The sequence below is a fragment of the Bubalus kerabau genome, chromosome 7, assembly GCF_029407905.1.
Source record: "Bubalus kerabau isolate K-KA32 ecotype Philippines breed swamp buffalo chromosome 7, PCC_UOA_SB_1v2, whole genome shotgun sequence".
Lineage (NCBI taxonomy): Eukaryota > Metazoa > Chordata > Mammalia > Artiodactyla > Bovidae > Bubalus > Bubalus kerabau.
The window spans coordinates 101,694,876-101,714,878 of record NC_073630.1 but is presented as its reverse complement, the minus strand read 5'-3'; the positions used below and the strand labels follow the sequence as shown (position 1 = coordinate 101,714,878).

The 20,003-nt window shown below is 44.7% G+C and overlaps 1 protein-coding gene across 1 annotated transcript in view; it reads left to right on the top strand.

The window, feature by feature from the left end:
• The window catches only part of SCD5 (stearoyl-CoA desaturase 5), a 176,072-nt gene that overhangs the window by 89,664 nt on the left and 66,405 nt on the right, over positions 1 to 20,003 (top strand). Inside the window, exon 2 of the mRNA XM_055588927.1 lies at positions 15,335 to 15,465. Coding sequence (XP_055444902.1) covers positions 15,335 to 15,465 — 131 coding nt within the window. The remainder of the gene's footprint in view (positions 1 to 15,334; positions 15,466 to 20,003) is intronic.

Sequence of the window (20,003 nt, the reverse complement as noted above, 5' to 3'; positions counted from 1 at the left end):
AAAGTCTGTCACTGTTTCCAATGTTTCCCCATCTGTTTGCCATGAAATGATGGGACTGGATGTCATGATCTTCGTTTTTTGAATGTTGAGTTTTAAGCCAACTTTTCCACTCTCCTCTTTTACCTTCATCAAGAAGCTTATTAGTTCCTCTTCCCTTTCTGCCATTAGGGTGGTGTCGTACTGAACAAATATTGATAAATCATAAAATCATAAAGTAATCCTGATTTTTATGTTTTTTTGCATTTCTAGTAAAATGTTACATGATTGGCAGCTCCAAATATAGCTCTTCTTATACATGTGGCCACTTGCAGTAGATGCCAAATATTTTTAGAAATGAACTGAAAGCGAACAGTGTTAAGTTTCTGACATTTTCTTAAGAACCAAAAGAAAATAAACTCCACCTCTCTTCCCCCAACAATTCAGCTTGGTCAACATGCTTTACATACTTTGCTTCAGGGGAAAGGCTGTCAACACCATTCAGTTATGATTAAGAGCTCTTAAGATTCGGTTTAACAAGTATCTTATTCATACCCAGGGACCTTTTTTCTTTAATCAGATCTTCTCCACCAAGGCTTGACGGTTTTGCAGTGCACAGATATCTTCAGCCGTTGTTCTTTAAGCAGTTCAGTTCTTGTGTTTTTATGTCATGGAATTGTTTTAGTGATGCTTTGAAGGCAGCCCTTTTCTTGTATTGTACATTTTAAAATCTACCTGAAATAAGGATTTCCATGGCAGTTCAGTGGTTAAAACTTCGAGCTTCCCCTGCAGAGTGCGTGGGTTCAATCCCTGGTCAGGGAACTACTAAGAACCACATGCTGCGTGGTGCAGTGAAAAAAATAATAAATAAAAAATAAATTTAAATCTACCTGAAATAAACTTTTTCACTCTGTACCCGAGAAAAGAAAGAAGGCAAGGAAAAGAAGGTAGGAAGAGTGGAGCACCAGTTGTGGGTAGGGAGATGAGATCTCACTCCTGGGCTTCTGTCTTAAACATCCTTTTGCTTGCATAAGAAGCTAAGAGGAGAAGCTGGGTTTCCTTGGTCCTAGATTCTCTGCAGGAGTTACCCAGTGTCTTGCAACTTGAAGTGTGGTCCCTGGGATAATAGCAGTGGCATTACCTGGGAGTTTGTTGGAAATGCAGAATCTCTAGCTCTGCCCAGACCTACTGGATTAGGTATCGGCAATTTAATAAAACCCCTAGGTGATTTATGGGGCTTCCCAGATGGCTCAGTGGGTAAAGAATCCTTCTGCAATGCAGGAGACACAGGAGACCTGGGTTTGATCCTTGGGCTGGGAAGATCCCCTGGAAAAGGGAATGGCTACCCACTCCAGTATTCTTGCCTGGAGAATCCTATGGACAGAAAAGCCTGATGAGCTTCAGTCTATGAGGTCGCACAGTCAGACACGACTGAGGGACTGAGTAGGCATGCACTAGGTGATTGATGGGCACGTTAGTTTAAGGAGCACTCTCCTTGTTCGTCACTCTCCTTGTCCATCACTCCCATAATTGGCTATATAACTGGACCATCTGGAGTTACATACTCCAGCCTCATGGGCATTAGGATCTAGAAGATGTGTATAGATTTTAAAACTCCTCAAATAATCCTGATGCAGCTAGTCCAGCTCCAGAAGGAGCCCTTTGGTCTAGCTGATAGAAGCCAGCCTCCTAGGGCACAGAACAGCAAAAAAAAGAGAAGGTGTGTGTCTGCAAGGGCTCGTGGAGAGTATTCAGCACAAGGGATAGTTTCAGCCTACTAGATTCCATCTTCCGTAACACGCTCACATCTGTCATTCTAAACGTGATCATATAACACTATTTTTAAATTTTGTGTATTTCTTGGTCGAGAGGGCTCTTCATTTCGGCGTGCAGGCTTGCTGCGTCTGCTCGTGGCACACGGGCTTCTCCAGGTGTGGAGAGTGCGGTCTAGATCGTGCAGGCTCTCTAGTTGCCGTGCGAGGGCTTAGTTGCCCCGTGGCATATGGGACCTTAGTTCTCCCAGCTGGGATAGGACCCGCGTCCCCTGCCCTGCAAGGCAGATAGATTCTTAACCACTGGACCACAGGGAACTCCCTGACCATGTAACATTCTTCAGTGGAACCCTCTTGTCCTCAAGATTAAGTCTATAACGTTAAGCACCTTCCTGGTCGGGTCACTGCCTGCTTTTTGCATTTCGTTTCACTCCACATCCCCTCCCAGGAGCCAGACCCCGCCACTTGGTGGGGCTCCTCCCAGGAGCCTCTGTGCCTTTGCGCACAATGTCACCTCTGCGTGGAATGTCAGTCCCTCCTTTGGGGGCTCCGGTAGCACCTCTGCCCGTCCTTCACTGTGTTCATCACCCACATATCGACTTTCTTAATATACATCTAGAGATTGCCCACAAGGAAAGGGGCCACGTCTGTCTTGGCTGGACTGGTGGGAGCAGTTTTGATTGATTGGGATAGGAAGTGAAGATCTGTAATCCACAATCAAGAGACAATCCATTCAATGAATTCTGTGTAAAGAGGAACAGAGAAAGTGAGTAGGTTCTAGATGGGGGGAGAGTGTCAACAGAGGCTTTTAAATTTTGTTTCTTAAAATGAGAGAAATAACAGCTTGATTGTAGGCTATGGGAATAGTAAGAGGTACTCCTGATGCAGAGAGAGGGGGAAATGGCAGAGCAACTGAGTAGGACAGGGTGGATAAGATGCACAAGAAAGGGCCGGCCTTAAAGAATATGTGCACTGGCCATCTGTAGAAATGGAGAAATGCCGGGTGCACAGGCTCGGGCGCTGAAGGGTGAGGGGGTACAGGTGGTGGGGCCTGGGGAAGTTCTGCCCTCAAACAGAAGCAATGTTATCATACGAAGTGGGGGAGGGAGAATGGTGGGGGGCAAGGTGATCAAAACAGGTATGAAACAGTTGTCTAGGAGGGAGGGAGCCCATATGGACCAGGGGAAAGTAATATGATTTCTGAGTAATAATGCAAGCTGAACTATAGTTATGGTTTATGAATTTTAAAGTGAAAGCAATCAGCATGGTTGCATATTTTCCCCTAGCTAAGTTATTATAATGGCTTTCCTGATAGCTCAGTTGGTAAAGAATCTGCCTGCAATTCAGGAGACCTCGATTCAATTCCTGGGTCAGAAAGATCCTCTGGAGAAGGGATAGGCTACCCGCTCCAGTATTCTTGGGCTTCCTTGGTGGCTCAGCTGGTAAAGAATCCTCCTGCAATGCAGGAGACCTGGGTTCAATCCCTAGGTTGAGAAGATCCGCTGGAGAAGCAAAAGCCTACCCAGTCCAGTATTCTGGCCTAGAGTATTCCATGGACTGTATAGTCTATGGGGTCACAAAGAGTTGTTATACAATTATATACATACATTATATAATTATAATAGTTGCACAAGTACCAGCTGACAATACATGTAGGGACAGATAAGATTCCTGCCCTCCTGGAGTTTATGTTTTAGATGGTATTAGATGAACAATTCCTTGTTTAATTACAATGTGATGATTTGCATGTTGGAAAACACAGAGGGCCAGAGAGCATCTAACAGGGATGCCTGGCTTAGCCTGAGTACCTGAAATGACACCTGTGGATACAGAATGAGGTCCTGGAAAAGACTCAAATGCTTACCTTCTTTTTTGTTTATTAAAGTGAAAGAGAAGAGTGAAAAAGATGGCTTAAAACTCAATATTCAAAAAACTGAGGTCATGGCATCCAGTTCCATCACTTCATGGCAAATAGATGGGGAAACAATGGAAACAGTGGCAGACTTTTATTTTGGGGGGCTCCAAAATCACTGTGGATGGTGACTGCAACCATGAAATTAAAAGATGCTTGCTCCTTGGAAGAAAAGCTATGACCAACCTAGACAGCATATTCAAAATCAGAGACATTACTTTACCAACAAAGGTCCATCTAGTCAAAGCTATGGTTTTTCTAGTAGTCAGGTATGGATGTGAGAGTTGGACTATAAAGAAAGCTTAGCGCTGAAGAATTGAGGCTTTTAGACTGTGGTTCTGGAGAAGGCTCTTGAGAGTCCCTTGGACTGCAAGGAGATCAAACCAGCCTATCCTAAATATTCATTGGAAGGACTGATGCTGAAGCTGAAACTCCAATCCTTTGGCCACCTGATGTGAAGAACTGACTCATTAGAAAAGACCCTGATACTGGGAAAGATTGAGCGTAGGAGGAGAAGGGGACAATAGAAGATGAGATGGTTGGATGGCATCACCAACTCAATGGACATGAGTTTGAGCAATCTCTGGGAGTTGGTGATAGACAGGGAAGCCTGGCATGCTGCAATCCATGGGGTCACAAAGAGTCGGACACAACTGAACGACTAAACTGAATAGATAGTAGGGTGCAACAACAGAGAGGAAACACACTATGCTATACTCTGTGGTTGTTGCTGCTGCTGCTGCTGCTAAGTCGCTTCAGTCATGTCCGACTCTGTGTGACCCCATAGACGGCAGCCCACCAGGCTCCCCCGTCTCTGGGATTCTCCAGGCAAGAACACTGGAGTGGGTTGCCATTTCCTTCTCCAGTGCATGAAAGTGAAAAGTGGAAGTGAAATCGCTCAGTCGTGTCCGACTCTTAGCGACCCCATGGACTGCAGCCTACCAGTCTCCTCCATAGGATTTTCCAGGCAAGAGTACTGGTTGTTAGTGATCTGCTATGACTTTTATACTACTTGTCATATATTTTGTAAATCAACTAGGAAAAGGAGGCTTTGCCCAGAACTTCAGAACAGTCTAAGTGAAACTAACTGAAGGCAGGAAGGATGCTGGAGGAAAATAGGCAGTACCTGTGAAATGCAAGAAATCTATCTTCTCCCTTCTGTTCTGTTCCCTTTCCGTTGAATCTAGAAGATGTGGGCACTTCCTTTAAGACGCCTGCAGCCCATGTGCCGCAGAGGAGAAGGTGGTGAAGAGGAAGGAGGCGGGGATCACAAAGGCTGTTGGTTATTGTGCCGTATGCTGGAATTACTAAGACAACACTGTAAATCAACTCAATTTTTAAAAATATGACAGAATTTGGAAGATTTAATAGTCAAAAGAAGCCCTTTGCATCTAAGCCCACAGTTCTCGTGACCTTGTAAAAATGTTCTGATTTCGAGTCAAGTGTTCAAATAGTATCTAGGAGGAATTTGCCTTGGAATCTCAAATGTTATAAATCCAAACCTTTTACTGGAAGACCTAAGGTCTAATTGCAACTCTTTGTTGCAGCATCTCATGAGGTGAGTGGCCCTAGAGGGCCAGCCCTTTATTAGCCCCTCTCACATCTGGTGGGTCAGCCAAACACTCACTGGTGGTTGGGCTAAACACTCAGACCCTGAACCAACAGCACCAGCGCCGCCTGCAGACTTGTTAGAAGCAAAACTTCCGGATCTCTCCCCGGACCTACTGAATCTCTGAGAGTAGAGCTGAGCATCTGCATTTTGCAAGACCCCTGGCCCTTTAACGTTCAAGAATCAATGACCTAAAATACTATTGGCTTTTTGTCCTAGTTCTTTGTTTTCAGCTTGTTTATCATATGTTATGTTACATTGGGTCGGCCAAAAAGTTCATTCGAGTTCTTCCATACAATGTTACAGAAAACCTGAACAAACCCTTTGGCCTATATTGCATTACATTATATTATGTGTATACGTGAAACATGAGTTACTCCCATAACTCCCCATGAAATCAGAGGTGTGAGCAAGGCCAGTGTAGTCACTCTAGGTTTCAAGAACTGTCCCAAGAAATCAGAACAGGATTCTCTACCTCGGCACGCCTGACATTTTGGTCATGGTCCCTCTTTGTTGCAGGCATTGCGGGCTACTCAGCAGTATCCCTGCCTCTACCCACTAGATGCCAGTAACACCCTTCCAGCTGTGGTTTGTGACAACGAACAGTGTCTGGAGTCTTTGCTAAAGGTCTCAGGAAAGGGAGTAGGCAAGATTGCCCATCCTCTTGAGAATCTCCAGCTGAGAGTGATAAAGAGCGTGGGTGTCTTCACAGGGGGTTAGCTGGGCAAGGGCTAGTTTCAGAGGCAGTGGGCTGGCGTTCACAACTGGGCCAGTAGCACCTGCCAGTGCTGCTCGCCAGGCCTGGCTCACATTGTACGTTCACTGCTGCCTTCAGTCCTTACGGCAAGCCTCTAGGGCAGGCTGTGTTCCCATTTTATGGATGAAGAAACCAAGGTCTAGAGATAAAGTCATACTGAAAGATGATATACCAGGGATTCAGCCCAGGTTCATCTTAACCATAATGCTATAGTGCCCATCATTTATTTATTTTATTTTTTGTAAAGACTTTCTCCATTTTAGGGATAAAGATATAAAGCCCAGAGAAAGATTCCTTTTCTACTGTTAACTTACTTATTTTTGGCTGCCTCGGGTCTTCCTTGCTGAGCACCTTGCTGAATGTAGGCTTCCCCTAGTTGCGGCGAATGAGGGCTGCTCTCTGGCTGCCGGTGCACAGGCTTCTCGTTGCGGTGGCTTCTCTTATTGCAGAGCGCAGGCTTTAGGCGGGCAGTAGTTGTAGCCCACGGGTTTAGATGCCTCCTCACATGTATGATCTTCCCAGACCAGGGATCGAACAGGTGTCCCCTGCATTGGCAGGTGAATTCTTAACTACTGGACCACCAGGGATACATGCTAAGTCGCTTCAGTCGTGTCTGACTCTTCACCATTCTGTGGACTGTAGCCTGCCAGGCTCCTCTGTCCATGTAATTCTCCAGGCAAGAATACTGGACTGATAGCCACTCTCTTCTCCTTCGGATCTTCCTGACCCATTTCCTTCATTGGCAGACAGGTTCTTTACCACTAGGAAGTCCGCATTTTTTACTCATATGTATATATGTATCTCTTTGTGTATCTCTCGATTCATCTATGGCTGTGTCTACTTTTCTCCACTGATCTGCCAAATATAGGAAAGACTGGAGAAGAGAAACAATCATTTGTTGGCCAGAACCCCAAAGTGACCTTCAAAACACTTGAGCCAAAAAGGCAGATATCCAAGTGCTTTGTTTTCTCCCATGCAGGCTCTGCCCCACCCCTGCCCTCCCCAGCTGCATGTGGCCCTGTGGCCAGGAGCCTTCACCCTCTGATTCCTGCCCCCCGCCTCACCTCCCTGCTTCCCTGGTGGAAGACAAGTCCCCGCAAGCTTGGGTTCTCCCGCCTGGGCCCCCCTGCATACCCGCCTTCCAGTCCAGTGCGTGGATATCAAAGCCTCCAGCGAGGGGACCTGGGGATCATCTCACACCATCAAAGGGAGCCGCCAGGAGAAGAGTACAGGCAGCCTGGGTCCACATGAAAGGACAGCTTGCTGTTTCCAGCTCCCAAACCGCTGAGCATTTACCAAGCCCTGTGGGAGTCAGCGTGGGGTGCGTTGGGGGGGGTGGAGGGAGTGCAGTGCAGTCTGGGTCCAGGTTTCTCCATTTGTAAGTTCAGGGGATGGGACCAGATGGCCTCTAAGGGGGGATGTACATTACAGGGCAGTGGTTTCTCAGCCCCGGTTGTGCATCACAGTCCCCTCTGGAGAGAGATCCCTGCCCTGTGGGCCCTCATCTCTGATTCACTGGGCCCTATGGATCTCTCCATGAAAGTGAAAGAGGAGAGTGAAAAAGTTGGCTTAAAGCTCAATATTCAGAAAACGAAGATCATGGCATCTGGTCCCATCACTTCATGGGAAATAGATGGGGAAACAGTGGAAACAGTGTCAGACTTTATTTTTTGGGGCTCCAAAATCACTGCAGATGGTGACTGTAGCCATGAAATTAAAAGACGCTTACTCCTTGGAAGAAAAGTTATAACCAACCTAGATAGCATATTGAAAAGCAGAGACATTACTTTGCCAACAAAGGTCCGTCTAGTCAAGGCTATGGTTTTTCCAGTGGTCATGTATGGATGTGAGAGTTGGACTGTGAAGAAAGCTGAGCGCCGAGGAATTGATGCTTTTGAACTGTGGTGTTGGACAAGACTCTTGAGAGTCCCTTGGACTACAAGGAGATCCAACCAGTCCATTCTAAAGGAGATCAGCCCTGGGTGTTCTTTGGAAGGAATGATGCTAAAGCTGAAACTCCAGTACTTTGGCCACCTCATGCGAAGAGTTGACTCTTTGGAAAAGACTCTGATGCTGGGAGGGATTGGGGCAGGAGGAAAAGGGGATGACAGAGGATGAGATGGCTGGATGGCATCACCGACTCAATGGACATGAGTTTGAGTGAACTCCGGGAGTTGGTGATGGACAGGGAGGCCTGGCATGCTGCAATTCATGGGGTCACAAAGAGTCGGACACGACTGAGTGACTGAACTGAACTGAACTGATGGATCTCTCAAATGTTAAAGATCCCAGATGACTGCAATGGGCAATCAGGGCTGGCGACCCTGGCACCAGGGGAGATGGCTTGGGCTGGACTGAGCTGGTTTTTGGGCCCCAGCTCTGTCCTTGTGAGATCCCGAGGCATTTAGGCTCTGGGCTTCAGTTTTACACATCTGTGAAATGGGGATTAGATATCTACCGCATAGAAACAAAACAATAAAGTTAGACATATTGGTGAAGTGCGGGTCCATGGCAGGCTGGCAGTGAGAGCAGACCCCTTTCTCCAGCCTCCCTGCTGACACTGTTAGGCAGTGCAGTGCATTTTTTTTTCTTTTTTTAATTGGAATTTTACTGTGCGTTCATTTAAGAAATTATAGAAACCAACTTCTTTTTGCACACTCTGTCCCCAAATACCGATTTTTTTCATCTTTACTGTTCCCATAATAGAGATTGCAATGATCTTATGTGTGCAAAGTATTTGAGGGTGAATGAAAAGAGGTTATTTTAAGACGTACTATACACACTGAACTTAAAATAAAGTGAAAGAGTCACTCAGTCATGTCCGACTCTTTGCGATCCCATGGACTGTAGCCTGACAGGCTCCTCTGTCCATGGAATTCTCCAGGCAAAAATACTGGAGTGGGTTGCCATTTCTTTCTCCAGGGGATCTTCCCCACCCAGGGATCAAACCTGCATCCCCTGCATTGCAGGTAGATTTTTTTACCATCTGCGCCACCAGGAAAGCCCAAACTATACACACTGCTATATATAAAATAAACAGAGAGCAAGGACCTACTGTATAGCATTATTAATCTATAATATATATATATATATATATACACACACACACACACACACATTTATACATACCCTGGTGGCTCTAGTGGTAAAGAACCCACCTGCCAATGCAGGAGATGCAAGGTTGATCCCTGGGTCAGGAGGACCCCTTGGAGAAGGAAATGGCAACCTGCTCCAGTATTCTTGCATGGAGAATTCCAGTGGAGCCTAGTGGGCTACAGTCCATAGGGTCGCAAAGAGTCAGATATGGCTGAAGTGACTTAGCACACACATATGTATGTATGTCGGAGAAGGCAATGGCAACCCACTCCAGTACTCTTGCCTGAAAAATCCCATGGACAGAGGAGCCTGGTGGGCTGCAGTCCATGGGGTCGCTAGGAGTCAGACACGACTGAGCAACTGACTTCACTTTCACTTTTCACTTCCATGCATTGAAGGAGGAAATGGCAACCCACTCCAGTGTTCTTGCCTTGAGAATCCCAGGAATGGAGGAGCCTGGTGGGCTGCCATCTATGGGTTCACACAGAGTCGGATGCGACTGAAGTGACTTAGCAGCAGCAGCAGCAGCAGCATGTATATATATATATATATATACATTTCCACACCACCACCCCCCAGCCTGTTCTCTGGTTTTGTGGTCCAGAGAGGGTCACTTCAGGTATTCTCCACACATTGCTCCAGTGGAGGAATCCAGATCGGTGAGATTCTGCCTTCCACCATGGAAGCCAAAGAGACCATGGATTCTCTCTCTTCTGTTGGTAGAGCATGGACTGTGATCCGAACACTGGCAAGCAGGTGATTCTGCCTTGGAATCTTTGGTCTGGATAGACTCATGCATAGGTGTAGGGTCAAACAGACACTGTTCTTGGCAGCTAGGGAAGATTTAAGGGTCCGTGGTGTGATATGTGTGCCCACTGGTAGCAAGTGTCCATCCTAGGCAAATGGTTGATTTTTCTTTGTTTTGTCCTATGTCCTTTGTGACATGTCTATTTTATTCATACTGAGAAAATATACATAATAACAAAATCTAATAGAAGCTCGGTCATTTTTTAGTAATGACTTTATTGAGCTATAACTCATACCATACAACTCAGCTATTCAAAATGTGTGATTCATTAATTTTAAGTATATTCACAGGTTTGTGTAACGGTCACCAAAATCAATTTCAGAACATTTTTATCACTCTTTAGCCCCCAAACCCTATACCTATTAGCAGTCACCCCATGCTTCTCCTCCCTGACCCCCACCCCATGCAACTTGAATCTACTGTCCATCCCTATAGATGGCAAACCATTCTTAAACTGGGATTTAGACTGTACCTTCCTTCCCTCATGGAAAATTTCCTGTTCAGGTCTTATATTAATCACTTTCAGCTGCAGAACAAAGTACTCCCAAAGTCAGCGGTTTAAAACAACATAGGTTCATTTTCTCATAGTTTATATGGGGCAGGGATCCAGATTCAGCTAGGCTGGACTGTCTGCTTCAGGATCTCTCATGAGGCAGCCAGGACTGGGGTCTTACCTGAAGGCTTGACTGGGGAAGGATCTACTGCCAAGCTCACTTGCATTGTTGTTGGCAGGACTTGGTTCCTTGAGGACTGTTGAACCGAGGGCCTCATTTCCTCACCGACTGTTGGATGAAGGCCACCCTGAGTTCTTTGCCAGCCTAGCCTTCCCAGTATGGCAGCTTACTTCACCAAACCCAAGGGAAGAAAGAATCTGCTGGCAAAATAGAAGTCATATCTTTTGTAACCAAATAATGGAACTAATAGTGCCTCAGTGTTGCTATGAGCCTTTGGTTAGAAGAAAATTACTCAAGGGGAGAAGACTACACAAGGCTGTGAATTGAAGGCTTAGGCAGCACTGGCGCCATCTTGGAGGCTGTGAACCAAAACCCTATCCTGCAACCTCCTCGTGAGTTCCACAGACCACTTAATATCTATTTAATACATGTCTTTTTGGCTTCAGCTAACCAGAATTGGTGACTCTTATTTGGTTAGACCAATCCATGTGTTGCTTACTGTTCTGTGATTTTGTGATTCCAGTTTCTATTACTTTAGCACTTTGCTCTGTGAGGTATGAATTACTTTGTAAAGTTATTGACACTGCCCATTACTCCTTTTTTTTCAAAGGCATCAATTCTGTATCTGATTATTCACTACCTCAGAGCCAACTAGCCAGCATTCATTGAAACTTGTTTGGATATTACTCTCCACAAACCTCATAGAAGAGAAGTTAAGAATTTCTCAAATTAGCCCTATCAAAGTAGGAAAACTGAGACCTGCTAAATGGAATATCCCATAAAGCCTCATAACAAGCCCAAGATTTTTGCTATTTATCCTCATTTGGACTATGACCAAAAGATTGCTTTCTTTCCTAGGCGTTCTGCAGAATTTTAGTTATCAGAAATCTAGTGCAAACTAGCAAGAAAAGGGAATTTGTTGGCTCACATTACTGGGAGGAATACTGCCAAGTCGCTTCAGTCGTGTCCGACTCTGTGCGACCCCATGGACTGCAGCCTACCAGGCTTCTCCGTCCATGGGATTCTCCAGGCAAGAACATTAGAGCGGGTTGCCATTTCCTTCTCAAATGCATGAAAGTGGAAAGTGAAAGTGAAGTCACTCAGTCGTGTCTGACTCTTAGCGACCCCATGGACTGCCGCCCACCAGGCTCCTCCATCCATGGGATTTTCTGGGCAACAGTACTGGAGTGGGGTGCCATTGCCTTCTCCCGGGAGGAATACTGGGGAGGCTCAATGGATGAAAAGAACAACTGTAGAACTCCAAGGCCTGCAGCCAGTGGCTCAGTGCAGACAGCTGTCCTTCTGTCTCTTGTAGAGCTGGCTGTGTCTGTCATCTTCACATCTTGCTCTCCAGGCCTCATTCTTTACTGTTTCAATCATGCGTTAGTCTTTAAGCCAGAAGAGAGAAAGCTTGGGTCAGGTTTGTATTCCCAGAACAAGGTAGATGGGGGTACAATGCAAGGGCAAGGCCTGGGTCAAACAGCTACATTCTTGTTGCCAAAAGAAGGACCATGGAAACCAATAACCACTACTGCCCCGTGCAGGCTCTGACTCAGACCCATTGTCAGGGGCCCAGACACGAGCAGATCAACAAGGTAAATGACTCCTGAAATATCGAAGATCTTGAAAAGGACAAGACAATGCCGTAGTCGTGGCAAGGCCCTGAGAACCATGGTTTGGAGGGATTGCTTTTATGTATCATGGAGCCTGGGGAATTCATCTTATTGCACTCAAGGTTCAATGTCTTAGCCCACTGGCAAGATAGGGTCACATTGAATTTTTCCATCATAGATTTCACTTGACAGTTAAAAAAAAAATTATTGGCAGAGCCATGAAGGCCAGGGATGACATAGGAAATAGCTGTCCATTTCATGGACTCATGACCAAGGTTAAATTATGATAACAAAAGAGGTCAGAGTGTTTTATTTACTGCTACTTTCTGTGATTTATGGGCAGATTGTTGCTTTTTGTTTTTAACCTTTCAAGGAAGGAATAATTTGTCAAGTTCATGAAAACCACATGTACTCAGACTCATTAATCTTAGTGCCAAGGGTGAGTCTTGTTTTTAGACCCATATAAATATCAGGGTCAAGATCAGTCAGACTTGACTTTTGGAAGCTATAATATTGTGCTCCCTTTAAATACGTATATTGACACTGAAGTTGCCCTAGTAATACTTCTAAAGAAGTCCTACAAGGGCTTCCTAAGAACTTGGCCTGGGTACTGTTCATGACTACTCATGTATCTATTCACAGCTGGTCACTTGGTCTTTGACACTTCTTTATGGAGGGCCTTGTATGTGCTAAGTGGTAGAAACAATTGTCTAGGACTATCTGCCTGACCCTGCTTACATATAACCTAGTTCAGGTCTCTCCCCTCTAGTAAGGAAGCACCTCACTTTTAAATTTAGATTGGGATCCAATATTAAGGACATTGGGCTTCCCTGGTGGCTCAGATAGTAAAGAATCTCCTGCAGTGCAGGAGACCCAGGTTCGATCCCTGGGTGGGGAAGATCCCCTGAAGAAAGGAATGGCAACCCCCTCCAGTATTCTTGCCTGGAGAATTCCATGGACAGAAGACCCTGACAGGCTATAGTCCATGGAGTCGCAAAGATTCAGACATGACTGAAGTGACTTAGCATGCATGCGTTAAGGATGTAGGGTGTAGAGGTGGTTTAGTCGCTCAGTCATGTCCCACTCTTACAACCCCAGGGACTGCCAGACTCCTCTGTCCATGGGATTCTCCAGGCAAGAACACTGGAGTGGGTTGCCATTTCCTTTTCCAGGGTGTAGAGAAATGAAGATAAAACTTACCTAATATCTCCCAGAGGCAAAGGAGAGTATAGAGACAAGTACTCTGTTCTTAGTTCAGACAGACTTGGGTTTGACTCTTAGCAAAGACACTCGGCAACCTTGTGATACTGGGAAATAAGTTAACTTCTTTAAGCCTTTGACTCAATAATAATATAGACCTATAAGGGTTGTTTGCTATGTTTTAATAAGATAATTCAAGTAAGACATTTAGCATTTTGTGGGAACATTGCTTTAAAACCACTAGAGGAAAATAATCTCAGGAATTGTGATTTTTGATCTCCTTTCTACCATGCGCTCAACCTTTCCCAAGTATTGTACAAAGAACAAATCACCACCAACCACGTGGGGGCAGCGTGGGGTCTCTGGGCAGAGGCTTTAGAACCAGGCTGACTTTGGTATATATGAAGGATTTAACTCAGAGATTTAGTTTCTCAGCTGTAAAATGAGTTGCTAACACATGTTATGAGGACTAATGATAATATATTTAAGTGTGTAGCAGATAATAAGCTCCACTGTACATTGACTTTAAGAAAATTCCCACCCAGCGTGGAGAAAAGAAAACCCTCCTACACTGTTAGTGGGAACATAAACTAAAAGCCGCTATGGAGAACACTGTTAGTGAGAACAAAACATAAAGCCGCTATGGAGAACAGTGTGGACGGTCCTTAAAAAACTGATAATAGAGCTGCCATATGATCCAGAATCCCCTCTGCTGGGCATATATCTGGAGAAAACCATAATTCGAAAAGACACATACATCCCAGTGTTCACTGCATCACTATTTACAATAACCAGGACGTGGAAGCAACCTAAATGTCCATTAACAGAGGAATGGATAAAGAAGATGTGGTACATATATACAATAGAATATTACTCAGCCATAAAAAAGACCAAAATAATGCATTTTGCAGCAACATGGATAGAACTAGACATTCTTAAACTGAGTGAAATAAGTCAGACAGAAAAAGACAAATATCATATGATATCACTTATATATGAAATCTAAAAAAAGGGCTATGAGCGAACCTATCTATAAAACCAAAATAGAATTACAGAAAATAACCTTATGGTTCCTGAGGGGTAAGCAGAGGGGGGGATAAATTGGAAGATTGGGATTGACACTTCTATAAATAAAATAGGTAGCTAATGAGGACCTACTGTATACCACAGAAACTCTATTCAATTCTCTGTAATGGCCCATGTGGGGAAAGAATCTAAAAAAGAGTTGATCTATGTATTTGCATAACAGATTCACTTTCCTGTATACCTAAAACTAACACAAGACTGTAACTTAATTATATCCCAATAAAATTTTTAAAAAATAACTAGATCCCCACCTGGCCATCTCTACCAGCCCTGTCGTAGTGACAGTGATGGTAGAAGTGAGGAGTGCTAGAAGACAAATCTCAGCTGTCCTTGATGTCAGTTTTAGTCTCATTCTTACTGGCCCTGAGCCAGACTTCACTGCTTTTAGGTCTGGCCTGAGTTCCTTCAAACCATTTAGAAGAGCCCTGAAAATGGGCACTGCCATTTAAAAGAGTCATCCTGGCATGGGTGTCAATTAAGAAGCAAGATTAGAGATCTGTTTCAGCTCCACCTAGAGTGGACACGTAAGAATTACAAATGCACACTAACAGCACTGTGATTTTGTATCAAGACTGGCAAGAAATAGATTCGTTTGACACAGAAAAAATGAATGTTCCAAGGTCCCAGTTTCTTAAGGAAAGTTCTCTCTATGTCTCTCTCATACTGGAAAGCTAAAAACCAAAAAAAAAATGCCTGCCTTTCCCCAAGTTATTGATTCTTCACACTGCATATGCTTCTGACACCATTCCGCATGGGTGAGAAGAGAGAAAAGCTAGGGGAAGGTTAAAAGCTCTGACACCTGCTGACTCTCTCCCTGATTGTGTCTTGCAGCCTACTTCTGCTTCCTCCTGACTGCTCTGGGCGTGACAGCTGGTGCCCATCGTTTGTGGAGCCACAGGTCCTACAAGGCTAAGCTACCCCTGAGGATATTTCTGGCTGCTGCCAACTCCATGGCTTTCCAGGTGGGAATGGAGGGTCCTCACTCTCAGGGACTCAGCACGGACGGCAGTGTGGGAGGAGACACAGTTGCGCTTCCTGTACAGTGGACATCCTTCACACCCATTCTAGGCCCAAGCACTCTCTGCTTGTGTCAAGTTTTTATCTTCTTGTGGTTTTCGATACTATAAAATGTTCCCTGGGGGTTTTAAGCCCCAAGGCATGCTAAACTACAGAGGAGAAAAGGAGATTCCTTCATCCAGAGTCCATGCTCTAAACATGACCCTGAAACCCTCAACATCTGTCTGGCTCTAATGAGGGTCAGGTTCTATGCTGAGTGTGCTATATGCATATCACCTTTGATCCTCACCATAACCCCATGAGCTAGGTGTGATGCATGTCCCCATTTTACAGATGAGGAAACTAAGGCTTCATGATGTTAAAGAACTTTCCTAATTATATGGCTAAAAAATGGTACATCTAGATAGGCCAATGCAAGTCTAACTCCAAAGTCGTTGCTCCTACAACACATATTCTTGAGGTCATGCTTTAGGTTTGTGGTGAAAAGTCTATTACTCAGTGTGGATTAGGAAGACTCAAGATTTAATTCTTACTCTGATGGTTGGTGGGCCCTGGTGGCCCAGACGGTAAAGAATCCACCTGCAATGCAGGAGACCCGGGTTTGATCCCTGGGTTGGGAAGAGTCCCTGGAGAAGAGAATGGCTACCCACTCCAGTATTCTTGCCTGGAGAATTCCATAGACAGAGGAGCCTGACAGGCTGCAGTCCATGGGGTTGCAAAAGAGTCGGACACGACTGAGCGACTTCCACTCCACTCCACTCCATTCTTTATGGCCCCTGGGCTTCTCTGGTGGCTCAGATGGTAAAGAATCTGCCTATAATGCAGGAGACCCAGGTTCAGGAAGATCCCATGGAGAAGGAAATGGCAACCCACTCCAGTATTCCTGCCTGGAAAATCCCATAGACAGAGGAGGCTGGTACATTATAGTCTATGGGGTTGCAAAAGAGTCAGACACGACTGAGCGATTAACTCTCATGGTTGCTAGCTTTGATTCATGCATCTCCAGTTTCTTCATCTGTAAATATAAGAGTATGACTTCAATTTCAGAGTCGTTATGAAATCATGACACAAATGTAGGAGAGGTCATGACTGCACTAGGATTGGGCCATATACTTGAAGAATTTGCCTATCCTACACCGTTTCCTACCACCGAGGGCATTTTCTGAGCTGCTGGAATTTTGGATTGATCATGAATCTCTGTTTTCACAGTTCCTCATCTGATCCAAACAGGGTGGGTGAGAATAACTTGCTTTCAAAATTTCTGCCCATGTTATGAGGACAAATGATTCCAGGCCCTGTGTATTTTCAACCTATTGGGAAGAAATGGGGATTCCCAAAACTACTTTAGGGCCCAGGGAGACAGGTGACCCAGAAGTCTCTCTCTGACCCTCAGATGTGCAGGTCGGGTGGCTCACCTGTACAATGGGCATCCCATCCCTACAAGACAGCGTGACCTTGAATATTTCTCTAAGTTGCTCTTGTGTCTTAAGAATTCATTTCCCAGTTCAGGCTCCCCTCCTGTTTGTGCATTCATAAAGCAAAAAGGATCTAGCACAATACATCACTTAGGGATCACAGTTCATATTATGAATATCTACCGAACAATTCAATTGCAGTTGGGAATAAGCACCAGGGTCCCGGGAGGAAGCTGTTTGCACAAAGGAGCAGCTGGCAGCTTCTCAGTTCCACGTTCTTTTTGTTCACTGTTGGCAGTGGGAACTATACTGCCCTTCAGTTTGAATTCAGCCATCTTAGTTCAGTATTGTGCTTTGTTTACCCTAACAATGAGTTACGATAATTATAATTTAGAAACTCACTGATTTAGGTCTTAGATGCTATTCAGGACTTAACTCAGTAATTTTCATTTATTTTGGTCAAGCAATTTATTATTTTCAGCCTTCAACTACATGAAGCCTTCAAGCCTTCATGTAGTTATGAAGTGAAGTGAAGTGAAATCGCTCAGTCGTGTCCAACTCTTTGCAACCCCATGGACTGTAGACTATCAGGCTCCTCCATCCATGGGATTTTCCAGGCAAGAGTGCTGGCGTGGATTGCCATAAAGCACCTCTATTACTGGAATGTTTTCCAACATAAATAACTTGAAGTTGAGAGCCTAAACCTCTTTTTCTAAATGAAACTTGGAAAACTTGTTTGTAATTCAGTTTTTAAAAACTTAAGTTTCCTTAACAAAACATCACATAGAGAACATCACACTGTGATTTTAAATTTACTTTGAGAGAAAATATATTGTCGAAGGAAGTATCCAGGTCATTGAATAAATTCTTGGCTTTGCCATTTGCTGGATGTAGGCTTTGGTTCACGCCTCTGTTCCTTCATCTCCAAAAGGTGAGTGGGGGGGTGTAATGATATTTACCTCACACAGTTATTGGGAGGATGAAATAATGAATAATAAGTGCCAGAAGGCAATGGCACCCCACTCCGGTAGTCTTGCCTGGAAAATCCCATGGATGGAGGAGCCTGGTGGGCTACAGTCCATGGGGTCGCTAAGAGTCGGATACAACTGAGCGACTTCACTTTGCCTTTTCACTTTCATGCATTGGAGAAGGAAATGGCAACCCACTCCAGTGTTCTTGCCTGGAGAATCCCAGGGACGGGGGAGCCTGGTGGGCTGCCGTCTATGTGGTCGCACAGAGTCGGACACGACTGAAGCGACTTAGCAGCAGCAGCAGCAGCAGCAGCTTATAGTAACACTCAGTGAGTATTGTTCCGGCCTTCTTTTTGAGAATTGGCAACCATCTTACTCATTTCTGTATTTTAGTACCTATCACACAGAAAATACTCAGTGACTGTTAAATGAAATAATAGATGAGGGTAAAAGAGGAGAGTGAAAAAGCTGGCTTAAAACTCAACATTCAGAAAACTAAGATCAGGGCATCCAGTCCCATCACTTCATGGCAAATAGAAGGGGAAAAGCGGAAGCAAGGACAGATTTTATTTTCTTGGGCTCCAAAATCGCTGAAGATTGTGACTGCAGCCATGAAATTAAAAGATGCTTGCTCCTTAAAAGGAAAGCTAAGACAAACCTAGACAGCATATTAAAAAGCCGAGACATTACTTTGCCGACAAAGGTCCATATAGTCAAAGCTATGGTTTTTCCAGTAGTCATGTACAGATATGAGAGTTGGACCATAAAGCAGGCTGAGCACTGAAGAATTGATGTTTTACAACTGTGGTGCTGGAGAAGACTCTTGAGAGTCCCTTGGACACACGGTGGTCAAGTCAGTAAATCCTAAAGGAAATCAGTCCTGAATATCCATTGGAAAGACTGATGCTGAAGCTAAAACTCCAGTACTTTGGCCACCTGATGCAAAGAGCCGACTCTGATGCTGGGAAAGATTGAGGGCAGGAGGAGAAGGGGGTGACAGAGGATGAGATGGTTGGATGGCATCACCGACTCAATGGACATGAATTTGGGCAAACTCCAGGAGACAGTGAAAGACAGGGGATCCTGGCATGCTGCAGTCCATGGGGTTGCAGAGTCAGACACGACCTAGCAACTGAACAGCAACAAAGTATTTTTAGAAATCATCAAATCTGAACTACACATGCTTCTTCCAGGCCCGCATCTGTAGTGGCTTTCTTCATTAATTCAGCACCTACTTACTGGGCACCCGCTATGTGGCAGGCACTGAACTAGGCACACTGGATACAATGATTTGCAAACATAGTTACAAACCTTGCCTTTATGTAGGCTTCCAGCTAATGAGATGTTTCCCAGTGGAAATGTAGGTGCTTTTGGCATCTGCAGTTTTTTAACAATGGCACTTTGACCTAGATGAGCGATGTCTTCCATAAGATCAGCAAAGGGCCAGGGTCCGTATAATGCCTGAGTCAGAGGAAAGAATGCAGTTGATTCAGGCCACTTAACCTTAGGAAGAGAACCACCTGGAAAGTAACAAAGTGTGCTCTGATCTGCCGGTCTAGGGCAGTGACCTACACCTTTAACTTAATGCAGCATCATTGATTCGTTTCCCTTTGATGTCCCCTTGCATTTTAAAAGATCATTTCAAAGATTCTCTTCTGCTTTCTTCCATAAGAATAGTCATGCCTTTGGCCAAAATGGACAAGTGATGCCATGGTTATCTCTGTTTGAGGATCAACAGGGCTTTTGCTAGAGACTGCTAACAAGATCTTGATCATCAAGAACAATCTTAAAAATATGACTGAAATGTTCAAAACTTCTTTTTCTCTTTCTTCTTCAGAGGATCTGGGTATGGGGGAGAGGGCAGTAGTGGGAAAGCTGAGTCTTAAAAGATGATGATGGGCAAGGAATGCCAGATAAGGAGCTGTAATAATCCTCTGTCCCGTCCATACCCTTGCATTCAGCAAAGACCCCATGAATTCCTCTATGGCTTGTTCTCCTTCCTTCAGTTCAGTCGCTCAGTCATTTCCGACTGGTTTGATCTCCTTGCAGTCCAAGGGACTCTCCTTCCTTACCAGTAGGATATAAGTCACTCAAAAG